At 38.6% G+C, this 12,829-nt stretch overlaps 1 protein-coding gene across 5 annotated transcripts in view; it reads right to left on the bottom strand.

Annotated features, from left to right (window-relative positions):
• Positions 1-12,829, bottom strand: part of PAK1 (p21 (RAC1) activated kinase 1) — a 162,232-nt gene that overhangs the window by 21,348 nt on the left and 128,055 nt on the right. For all 5 annotated transcript variants that reach the window (XM_040255635.1, XM_040255639.1, XM_040255634.1 and 2 more), the window contains one exon: positions 5,747-5,795. In XM_040255635.1, coding sequence (XP_040111569.1) covers positions 5,747-5,795 — 49 coding nt within the window. The remainder of the gene's footprint in view (positions 1-5,746; positions 5,796-12,829) is intronic.

Here is a 12,829-nt window from a genome sequence, read left to right as displayed (position 1 = left end):
ACTCAGACGGTAAAGCATCTGCCTGTAATACGGGAGACCCGGGTTCAATTCCTGGGTCGGGAAGATCCCCTGGAAAAGGAAATAGCAATCCACTCCAGCACTCTTGCCTGGAAAATCCCATGGACGGAGGAGCCTGGTAGGCTACAGTCCACAGGGTAGCAAAGAGTTGGACATGACTGAGCAACTTCACTTTCACTTTCCAAGTAATTCTAATGTGAACCAAAGTTTGAAGATCAAACTTGCTACAAAATACTTATATTAGAAAAAACACTTTTAAAACTCACAATATAAAAGAGGTGTGCTTTAACAAAGCCCACACAAAATGTTACAGAAACATAAAACTGGCAAGAACTCTTTCACACGATCAATGTAGAGGCTTCATAAAGGGGAGATGCCTTTTTAAACTGTGGAAAAGTAAATCAGAGTTGACCAGGTTAAGAGAGAATAGAAAAAGGGGATCCTTAATGTTTATGTATGAAAAAGATCTTGATAGGCTTTTTGTCTATAGAAATAAACAAATTTTCACATAATACCAACTTAAGGAATATGCTAGTTTCCAAGACACTTTTGCATCCATTTTTGCAGTGTGTCAGGTACTACACAGAATATTCTCAAATGTATTTCATTTAATCCTCTGAGACATGTTATGACTTAAATATTACTACCAACCATGTTTGACAGATGAGGAAATTGTAATTCAGAGAGGATATGTGACTTGCAAGCACAACAATTCAGTAGCAGAGTCAGGATTAGAATCTCAAAAGCAATGCCCATTTATTCTGCACACAGAGCCAGATTAATCTTCCCCACTGTACACATTTGATAACACTCTCCCAGATTCAAAATTAAAAAGGTTCCTGTTCCTAGAGATGTTCCTCGGCCCAACATTCAAAGTCCTTCTGATCTGACCTCTATCTTACTTCTCACTGTATTCTTTCATATGCTACAATGAAAGATGTATGCTCATATCCGAGCCTCTCTCCATTTGGAACATCTTACACTGTTTTCACAGGTTCAAAACCTTCTTATACTTTGTATCAGACCAAAAGAAATTTCCTTCTCCAAAGCAGAGAGGTTTTTTGCCTTCTTTAAAGCCCTGTAAGACCATATTTACACATCTCTTGTGGAACTTACCACATACTGAATTGTATGATGATTAGTTAGGGTGTGTATCTCGAGACATTTGAGAGCTCGTTTGAAAGCTCAGAATCCCTGGTGCCAAGCATAGGGCCTGATACAGAGTGTGTTCAGCAAATCTTTTTGGCAATGAAGAGGAAAAGACAAAATTCAGTGGGTTGATAAATACTTTGTTTCTAAACCACAAAGAGCATCAGCAATAGGCTACTTCATCCAACAGGACTAGACTTTAAATTATTTAAGTGTTTATTGCCTAGAAATAACATCGAAGAACATGAACATCTAACAGAACAACTACAACTAGTCATTCTAGAATCATCCAGAAAAGTAGAGGATGAATAATTCAACTTTTATGGGAAAACTCCACACTCTATTATTTCTTCAAATTAAGTATGGACAGTCTTCTGCCAAGAGTCATTTATCAGTAAGAAAAGAAACTATTTTTTTGAAAGATTTTGACCACTTCCACTCCCTACCCTAAGTGAGAAAAAATTGCTGGAAAATCCCATTGAAGGAGGAGCCTAGAAGGCTGCAGTCCATGGGGTCACTGAAGGTCAGACACAACTGAGCGACTTCACTTTCACTTTTCATTTTCATGCATTGGAGAAGGAAATGGCAACCCACTCCAGTGTTCTTGCCTGGAGAATCCCAGGGACGGGGGAGCCTGGTGGGCTGCCGTCTACAGGGTCACACAGAGTCGGACACGACTGAAGTGACTTAGCAGCAGCAGGGTCTCCTATCAGGGAAGGCGTCTGGTCTGGCTAGTTTTCTGTAACACCTGATGATTAGCTTTTTCTAACATCTAAAGAGGAAAACATTGATCTAAAGGCCCATCACATTAAGACTGTAAGCCCTTATAACACATATTAAGATCTGGACCCTATGCAGTTCCTAAGGCCACCCTGGAGGATGAGACAGAGCTTGTGAATTTCACAGAGGTCACTGCTGGCAGCAGCAAGGGAGAAGAGAGGCAGGCCATGGATGACAGAGGAGGGGACTGTCCTTTCCAACAGCTACTGACTAAACATGGGCTAGGCTAAACGCCCTTCACCTGATCAGATCCCTCTTAACTCAAGCCAGCAGACAGCACTCCCATAACAGAAAAAGAGCTGGATTTGAACTCTGAGGGCCTAAGCTCTGGGGCTGATTCTTTCACTTACCAGCCTTGACCAATCACAAGCGCCCTGAGCCTCCATCTCTTTATCAATACTAAGGATAATAATCCCCACCCTGATTTCCCTCCTCATAGGATTCTTCTGGGGACTAAAAGAAATAGTGGTCAATGTGTTACTCATACATAAGAAATTTAAATAATACAGTAATACAACAGTGAAAATGCTAATCACTGTCGTAACTGCATTTGATGAGTACTTGGCACAGAGCAGCAAGAATGACAACATAATCAGCAGGAATGACAGCAAAAACCAACCACTCTCCCACCACAGTGTTAGGTGCTCAACTGACAACGTCTCTGTAAAACAACCCTGTCAACTGAAAATCATCCTCTGCATTTTCAGATAAGAAAATAAAGACTAAGACTTACAAGGAAGTTGCCCAAGGTCATAATCAATGCCTTCAGGCTTGTACGACTTCAAAGCATCTTCCAGTCTATTTTGTCTACTATATACATTCCCTCTAAAAATAAGCTTGAAAATTAATTGTCGGATGTGTAACTAGAAGACTTCCAGCACTAACATGCTAATCTTCCTCTATGTGACAGGCAATAGCTCTCTTTTCCCATCGGATAACTCTCAATATGCAGTCACTCACAAAGAGCATCCCGCCAGCTCCACTAAAGATTTATACTCCCTGGGGGAGAAAATGAGGCCTTCCTGGCTACACTGCATTAGCTGCTCTAATGGACTTGCTTCCATTCATAGTTTTGTAACCACAAAGCAAGCACATGACATCAAGTTTGTTTCCCGTGGCCAGCTTCTCACACATGCAACTCCAGACCTTCAGTGAACCAGCCAGCACCAGCCTGCCTCCCATCAAGGGCTGTGAGGCTCCAGAGGTCAGAAATATGACAAGAGGCCATGGTGCCAAACCTTGCTGCAGCCTAGCAGTCAAGAAAACACAAGTTAAGATTTTTGAATCAAAAGATTCTAACCCAGTCCTTGCTAACTGTTGGCAGTACAAACCCACAAAAGTTACTTTAACTCCAAGCCTCAAATTCCCCATCAGTAAAAAGGAAATAATACTGCCTACTGTGTCGGGTTCTTTTTAGTATTCGTATAACCTCCTCTTTTCTATCTCTGCCTCCAATATAGCATATTTAAAATCAGCAAAATGATACCATCCTTCCTTCCTTACCGTTATTTCAACACAGGTTTCTGTCAGCACTGTAAGAGTCTTATATGTACACAACAGAAAGTATGGTTTCTTACACTTATATATATATATGTTTTTAATGTCTGAATCTTTCATAGTTCTTAGCATAAGTGTAGTATAAAGTAAATGATCAGTAAACACTGTGTGAAATAAATATGTGCAAATAAAAGTTAATATATACATAATTCTTAGTTTATGATGTATTTTTCACATGCATTGCTTCACTCAACAGTCTTGTGAGGTGTATGTTACCATGCATATTTTATAAAGAAATAAAATTCAAGCTCCAGAGGTCAAACGACTTTTCCAAGCTTTTATAAGTAAGTAAAGGTAAACATCTGGGCTTCCCTTGTGGCTTAGCTGGTAAAGAAGCCGCCTGCAATGCGGGAGACCTGGGTTCTTTCAATGGGTTGGGAAGATCCCCTGGAGAAGGGAAAGGCTACCCACTCCAGTATTCTGGCCTGGAGAATTCCATGGACTGTATAGTCCATGGGGTTGCAAAGTGTCGGACACGACTGAGAGACTTTCACTATCCACTAAAGGTAAACATCTAGTTATCTGGTTCTCACATCAAAGAACAATTAATAAATCTTTAACATAATTTTTGAAGTTGACTTACCCTCAATGGAGCCTCAATATTTGCCTCAGACACTTGTAAAAGCCTGACAAGAGCACAGTGAGTTATGTGACTTCTCCAGTACATCATGGAGTTTCAACCACCAAACATATACAAGCAGGTCCTAGTAGCCTCCCTCAGAGGACCCTAACTCTATTTTCATTGGAATAAGAGGTGCCTCTCAAGTTCTGAGCCCCATGAGTCTTTGAACTAAGACCTTTCCCAAGTAACTCCCATCCACAACCCACCTGCTAACATTCCTGCTCTGCAACCAAAGAGTACAATGCAAAGAAACTTTAAGCATTCTAGATTCCCTTCGTGGCTTCCTTCTGCTGAAGATAAGATCTTGGGTCATCAGGCCTTAGCAATAAGATTAGAGATGTTCCAGCTTATGAAACATGAGACAAAGAGGTGCCTCCAAGTGAGAACTTCAATGTCTACCAGAATCCTAGGCACAGAGTAATGGAAGACCCACTAGATTAGAGACAAGAGACAAGGTTTTAAATCTCTTCTGTATCAGATTTCTCTCCTAAGCACCAAATTTGTAAAAATAACTGTCCACCAGGCAGTTTCACAAGGTCTCTTAGGGCAGTATCTAACTTCTTCAAATCTATATTTCCTCTGATCACTCACTTGGGCTTCCCAGGTGGTGCTAGTGGTAAAGAATCCACCTGCCAACACAGGAAACACAAGAGATGCAGGTTTGGTCCTCAGGTGGGGAAGACACCATGGAGAAAGAAATGCCAACCCACTCCAGTATTCCTGACTGAAAAATTCTATGGACAGAGTAACCTGGTGGGCTATATTCCATGGGGCCACAAAGAGCAGACACAACTAAGAACACACACACACACATCACTCACTTGTGAGTCATCCTCACCTTCACCAAATTCTGTCAAATCTACTTAAAGTGAAACTCTAGTCGCTCAGTCGTGTCCGACTCTTTGAGACATGGATTGTAGACTACCAGGCTCCTCCATCCATGGGATTTTCCAGGCAAGAGTACTGGAGTGGGTTGCCATTTCCTTCTCCAGAGTATCTTCCCAACCCAGGGATCCAACCCACCTCTCCTGCACTGGCAGGCAGATTCTTTCCCACTGAGCCACCAGGGAAGTCCCTCAAATATACTTAAGTGAAGTCGCCCAGTCGTGTCCAACTCCTTGCAACCCTATGGACTGTAGCCTATCAGGCTCCTCCGTCCATGGGATTTTCCAGGCAAGAGTGCTGGAGTGGATTGCCATTTCCTTCTCCAGGGGATCTTCCCGACCCAGGAATCAAACCCAGGTCTCCCACTTTGCAGGCAGACGCTTTACCGTCTGAGCCACCAGGGAAGCCCCCAAATCTACTTAAGTACCTCTCAAATACATCACTTTTCCCCATTTATAATGTGCTACCACCTTAGTCCAGACATCATCTCTCATATGGAATTACCCAATAACCTGCTGAGTCACCTGCTTCACTCTTGTCTCTTCCAATCTCTTTTCCACATTCCAGCCACAGTAACTTTCCAAAATCTGTAAGTTTCACCATGTTGAAAGAATTCTAGTCTACAATAGTAAAAAACTAGAAGAGTCCCTGTTGAGCTAAGAAGGCCTAAAACTTAACAAAAAAGAGTAAGAAATGGTAAAACTGAAGGAGTAGTAGTTGGTGGTGGATACTTACCTCCTGTCCTGTGGCTACATCCATTGCAGTGTACACAGTGCCCGAAGCACTGAACAGGTGTGGGAAAGAAAAACAAAAAAAAACAGATGTTAGATGAGGTGACATTTGTCAAATGAAGCTCTCCACACACAATCTAGCAATGCAAGTGTTAATAAAAATAGTAGCAAAAAATGATCCTCCCCGTTGTCTCTTCCACTCTCATGAAAGGCAGTATGTAGCAGCAAAGAGAATATAGGCTCCAGTGGCCATCAGGAAGTGAGGAAATAAAGTAGGGACAGAGGAAGAAAGCAGAGAAATACTGGTATAATGCTACGAAAGTGAACATGTCCATTCTAAAGGACTAAAAATCTCACTTTATGCTTATAACCATGAACTCCGTATATCTGTGAGTGGTATGCAACAATATTTGTAACCTTACATGACAATGTGTCAGATTTACACGATGCGATTGGAAGAAAATTAAAATTCTATGCACTGCAAAAAAAAATGTATTCTTGGCAAGCCCTGTGATTATGCTTCCCAGAGAAGTCATGTCAATTCAAGGAGAAAAGTCACTTTTAAGTTTGCCTGGAAGCCAGAAATTATGGTCATTATCTTCCAAACTACAACTCTTTGGTTAGGATTTCATTGTAGCTACATGTCAGGAAGTTGAGATCAAAGATATGGACAATCAAGGACTGGATTCTCTACATTAGTAGTTACTTCCTCATTACTAATCATCCTACCTCTAGGCATCTTCTGTCATAAAATTGATGTCTATATTCCTGTCCCCATTCGCCCTTATCCCACCAGATGTGCCATTCTTAAAGGGCAAAATGCCCAGGCCTCACAGGACTGGACATTTTCAGACTGCTTCTCCATAATTATAGAGGAAAGCTACTCAGGCCCACTGGGTAGTACTTAATTGTTTCTACCTCCAATAGACATATAATTAGACACATGAATTCCAAGTAAAACAAACAAAATTCTTCACTCTTAGGGAAGAAAAAAAAAAAAACAAGCAAAAATTATAACAGTACCAATTTATCATATATATGTAATATGTATAGTATATATGTAATATGTATAGTTTTTTTAAGATTTTTTTTAATTGAAGGTTAATTGCTTTACAGAATTTTGTTATTTTCTGTCAAACATCAACATGAATCAGCCATAGGTATACATTTATCCCCTCCCTTTTGAATCTCCCTCCCAACTCCCTCCGCATCCCACCCCTCTAGCTTGATACAGAGCCCCTGTTTGAGTTTCCTGAGCCATACAGCAAATTCCGACTGGCTATCTATTTTACATATGGTAACGTAAGTTTCCATGTTACTCTTTCCATACATCTCACCCTCTCCTCCCCTCTCCCCATGTCCATAAGTCTATTCCCTATGTCTATTTCTCCACTGCTGCCCTTTAAATAAGTTATTCAGTACCATTCTCCTAGATTCCATATATATGTGTTAGAATACGATATTTGTCTTTCTCTTTCTGACTCACTTCACTCTGTATAATAGATTCTAGGTTCATCCACCTCATCAGAGCTGATTCAAATGTGTTCCTTTTTATGGCTGAGTAATATTCCATTGTGTATATGTACCACAGCTTCTTTATCCATACATCTATCAATGGACATCTTGGTTGCTATCATGTTCTAGCTATTGTAAATAGTGCTGTAATGAACAATGGGATACATGTGTCTTTTTCAACTTTACTTTCCTCAGGGTACATGCCTAAGAGTGGGATTGCTGGATCATATGGTGGTTTTATTCCTAGTTTTTAAAGGAATATCCATACCATCTTCCATAATAGCTGTATCAATTTACAATCCCACCAACAGAGCAAGAGCATTACCTTTTCTCCATGCTCTCTCCAGGATTTATTGTTTGTAGACTTTTTGATGATGGCCATTCTGACCAGTATGAAGTGATATCTCATTGTGCTTTTGATTTCCATTTCTCTAATAATGAGCAATGTTGAACATCTTTTTATGTGTTGTTAGCCATCTGTGTGTCTTCTTTGGAGAAACGTCTGTTTAGGTCTTTTTCCCACTTTTTGATTGGGTTGTTTGCTTTTCTGGCATTGAGTTGTATGAGCTGCTTGTATATTTTGGAGATTAATCCTTTGTCACTTGTTTCATTTGCTATTATTTTCTCCCATTCTGAAGGCTGTCTTTTCACCTTGCTTATAGTTTCCTTTGCTATGCAGAAGCTTTTAAGTTTAATCAGGTCCCACTTGTTAACTTTTGTTTTTATTTCCATTATTCTAGGAGGTGGGTCATAGAAAATCTTGCTTAGATTTATGTACTGAGTGTTCTGCCCATGTTTTCCTCTAAGAGTTTTATAGTTTCTGGTCTTAGGTTTAGGTCTTTAATCCATTTTGAGTTTATCTTTTTATACAGTGTTAAGAAGTGCTCTAATTTCATTCTTTTAAATGTAGCTGTCCAGTTTTCCCAGCACCATTTACTGAAGAGGCTGTCTTTGCCCCATTGCATATTCTTACCTTCTTTGTCAAAAATAAGGTACTGATTGGTGCATGGGTGTATTTCTAGGCTTTCTACCTTGTTCCATTGGTCTATATTTCTGTTTTCGTGCTAGTACCATACTGTCTTGATGACTGTAGCTTTGTAGTATAATCTGAAGTCAGGAAGGTTGATTCTTCCAGCTCCAGTTTTCTTTCTCAAGACTGCTTTGGCTATTTAGGGTCTTTCATGTTTCCATATAAATTGTGAAATTTTTGTTCTAGTTCTGTGAAAAATGCCATTGGTAATTTGATAGGGATCGCACTGAATTTGTAGATTGTGTTTGGTAGTATAGTCATTTTCACAATATTGACTCTTCCTACCTAGGAATGGAATCTCTCTCCATCTGTTTATGTCATCTTTGATTTCTTTCATTAGTGTCTTATAATTTTCTGTGTACAGTTCTATCCTGGAGAATGTTCCATGTGCACTTGAGAAGAAGGTGTATTCTTCTGCATTTGGATAGAGTGTCCTAAAAATATCAATGATATTCATCTCATCTAATGTATCACTTAAGATTTGTGTTTCCTTATTAATTTTGTTTTGATGATAATTCTAATAGAGTTAGTTAGAGTCTTTGATGATATGTCCATTGGTGTGAGTGGGATGTTAAAGTCTCCTACTATTATTGTGTTTCTGTCAATTTTTCCTTTTATGTCTTTTAGTGTTTGTCTTATGTATTGAGGTGCTGCTATGTTGGGTGCATAGATATTTACAGTTGTTGTGTTGGATTGATACCTTGATCACTATGTAGTGTCCTTCCCTATCTCTTGTAATATCCTTTATTTTAAAGTCGATTTTGTCTGATATGAGGATTGCTACTCCAGCTTTCTTTTGTTTCCCATTTGCACGGAATATATTTTCTCTGAAAAGCTTTTTATTTTTCCATCAATTCTGAATGAGATCCTTGCCGGGTACAGCAATCTTGGATGTAAATTTTTCCCTTTCAGTACTTTAAATATATCCTGCCATTCCCTTCTGGAGAAGGAAATGGAAACCCAATCCAACACTCTTGCCTGGGGAATCCCACGGACAGAGGAGCCTGGGAGGCTACAGTCCATGAGGTCGCTAAGAGTCCAACACAATGAGCAACTTTTACTTTTCACTTTCATGCACTGGAGAAGGAAATGGCAACCTGTTCCAATATTCTTGCCTGAAGAATCCCAGGGACAGAGCCTGGTGGGCTGCCGTCTATGGGATCACACAGAGTTGGATACAACTGAAGCAACTTAGCAGCAGCAGCAGCATTCCCTTCTGGTCTGCAGAGTTTCTGCTGAAAGATCAGCTGTTAAGCAAATGGGGTTTCCCTTGTATGTTACTTGTTGCTTCTCCCTTGCTGCTTTTAATATTCTTTCTTTGTGTTTGGTCTTTGTTAGTTTGATTAGTATGAGTCTTGGTGTGTTTCTCCTTGGGTTTATCCTGTATGGGACTCCGTGCTTCTTGGACTGATTGACTATGATTGACTACGACTTCCTCTTCCATGTTGGGGAAATTTTCAACTATAACCTCTTCAAAAATTTTCTCATACCCTTTCTTTTTCTCTTCTTCTTTTGGGACCCCTGTAATTTGAATGTTGGTGCATTTGATATGGCCCCAGATGTCCCTGAGACTATCATCAGTTATTTTCATTCTTCTTACTTTATTCTGCTCTTCAGAAGTTATTTCCACCATTTTATCTTCCAGTTTACTGATTCGTTCTGCTTCAGATATTCTGCTAGTGATTCATTCTAGAGTATTTTTAATTTCAGTAATTGTTATGTTTGTCTCTGTATGTTTATTCTTTAATTCTTCTAGATCTTTGTCAATTGATTCTTGCATTTTCTCCATTTTGTTTTCAAGGTTTCTGATCATCTTTACTATCATTATTCTGAATTCTTTTCCAGGTAGTTTGCCTAGTTCCTCTTCATTTACTTGGACTTCTGTGTTTCTAGTTTGTTCCTTCATTTGTGTAGTATTTATCTGCCTTTTCATTATTTTTTTTTAACTTATTGTGTTTGAGGTCTCTTTTTCCCAGGCTTCAAGGCTGAATTCTTTCTTCCTTTTGGTTTCTGCCCTCCTAAGGTTAGTCCAGTGGTTTGTGTAAGCTTTGTATAGGTGAGATTTGTGCTAAGTTTTTTGTTTGTTTTTCCTCTGATCAGCAAGGCTGAGTGAGGTGGTAATCCTGTCTACTGATGACTGGGTTTGTATTTTTGTTTTGTTTGTGTTTAGATGAGGTGTCCTGCACAGGGTGCCACTGGTGGTTGGGTGATACCAGGTCTTGTATTCAAGTGGTTTCCTTTGTGTGAGTTCTCACTATTTGATACTCCCTACGGTTAGTTCTCTGGTAGTCTAGGGCCTTGGAGTCAGTGCTCCCACTCCAAAGACTCAGGGCTTGATCTCTGGTCAGGAACGAAGATTCTACAAGTGGTCTGTTATGGCATTAAGTAAGATGAAAACAAATATCCAAAAACGAGAAATCAAAGATGAACCCCAGACAAATGGCAGTTACAAAATCAGGCAAATAATAATTAAAATAAATGGAATATACACATATACATATATACCCAGGAGCAAAGTCAAAACAGTCCAACAAAAATAAAGTCCAGTAGATTGACCCAGCAAACAAAGAAAATCAAAAATTATATTTACCAGTTAAGAACAAAATTAACTAAAGTGCAAACTGGAAAACAAAACTAAAGCAAGGTGCCAAGTGGAGAATAAAGCAATGAAAACAAAAATAACAAATATGTTGCGAGGAAAGGAAACAAAAAAAGAAATAATAGATATGCAAAGTTAAATAGAGATAGATGAAGATTTATATACATTAAAGATTAACTGCAAGAGGAAAAGAACAGTAGGAAAGGCAAACAAAGGAATAAATATAGAAAAAATATAATAGATTTTTAAAAATTAAAATTATAAAAAAGAGAAAAGAAAAAAATCAGAAGAAGAAGAGAAAAAAAAGGAAACTTCCACAGAACTGCAAAAGTCCAATGTAGAAGCAGAGGTTTATAACAGTAATAAAAAATGTGACTGTCAGAATGACCATCATCAAAAAGTCTACAAAAAATAAATGCTGGAAAGGGTATGAAGAAAAGGGAACACTCTGGCATTGCTGATGTGAAAGTAAACTGATATAGCCATTATGGAAGATGGTATGGAGACTCCTTAAAAAGCCAGGAATAAAACCACCATATGACCCAGCAATCCCACTCCTAGGCATATACCCTGAGGAAATCAAAACTGAAAAAGACACATGTACCCCATTGTTCACTGCAGCTCTATTTACAATAGCTAGAACATGGAAGCAACTTAGATGTCCATCGACAGATGAATGGACAAAGAAGTTGTGGTATATATATACAATGGAATATTACTCGGCCATAAAAAGGGACACATTTCAATCTGTTCTGAGGTGGATGAAACTACAGCCCAGTATATAGTGAAGTAAGTCAGAAAGAGAAATATAAATATTGTATACTGACATATATATATGGAATCTGAAGAGACGACACTGATGAATGATTTTCAGGGTGGCAATGGAGAAACAGATACGGAGAACAGACCTATGGACAAGGTGGGGGGAGAGGAGGGACAAGGGGAGATGTATGGAGAGAGTAACATAGAAATTTACAATACCAAGTGTAAAACAGATAGCCAATGGAAATTTTGTATGACTCAGAGAACTCAAACAGGAGTTCAGAGACAGGCTGAAGGGTGGGGTGGGGAGGGACATGGGAGGAGGTCTGGGAGGGAGGGGACATGGATATACCTATGGCTGATTCTTGGTGATATATGACAGAAAACCACAAAATTCTGTAAAGCAATTATCCTTCAATTTTAAAAAAAGAAACATAAAAAAAAGTGAATATATGTATAACTGATTCACTGTACTGTACAACAGAACACTGTAATTACAACATTGTAAACCACCTATATTCCAATAAAAATTTAAGAATAAGAAAAAGTGACAGAATATACACATATACATATACACCCATAAGCAAAATCAAAACAGTCCAACAAAAATAAAAGTACAATAAATTAACCCGGCAAAGGAAATCCAAAATTACATCTACCAGAACAAACTAACTAAAGCACAAACTGGAAAACAAAACCAAAGCAAGGTGCCAATTGGGGAATAAAGCAATGAAAATAAAATTAACAAATATATTGAGAGGAAAGGAAAGAAAGGAAAGAATCAATATGTAAAGTTAAACAGAGGTTAATAAAGAAGATTTATATACATTAAAGATTAACTGCAAGGGGGAAACAACAGCAGGAAAAGCAAACAAAGGAATAAATGTAGAAAAAATAATATTTTTTAAAAATTAAAATTAAAGAAAGAGAAAAGAAAAAAGAAAAAAAATGGAAAACTCCACAGAACTGCAAAAGCCCAATGTAGAGACAGAGGTTTATAACAATAAAAAATGTCACTGAGGAAAAAAAAAAAGAAGCTCAAAAGCTTAATTAGATTTCATAGTGCCAATAAAATCGACAACAGAGGGAGAAAAAAAGAAAAAAAAAAATCCAAAAGAATCTACAGAACAAGTCAAAGGATAATAATAATAAATGTTTTTCTTGAATCATTGCTGTCAGAG

Source organism: Oryx dammah, unplaced genomic scaffold (assembly GCF_014754425.2).
Source record: "Oryx dammah isolate SB20612 unplaced genomic scaffold, SCBI_Odam_1.1 HiC_scaffold_15, whole genome shotgun sequence".
Taxonomy (NCBI): Eukaryota; Metazoa; Chordata; class Mammalia; order Artiodactyla; family Bovidae; genus Oryx; species Oryx dammah.
Note: the sequence above shows the minus strand (reverse complement) of the source record. Positions and strands in the feature narration are given on the sequence as shown.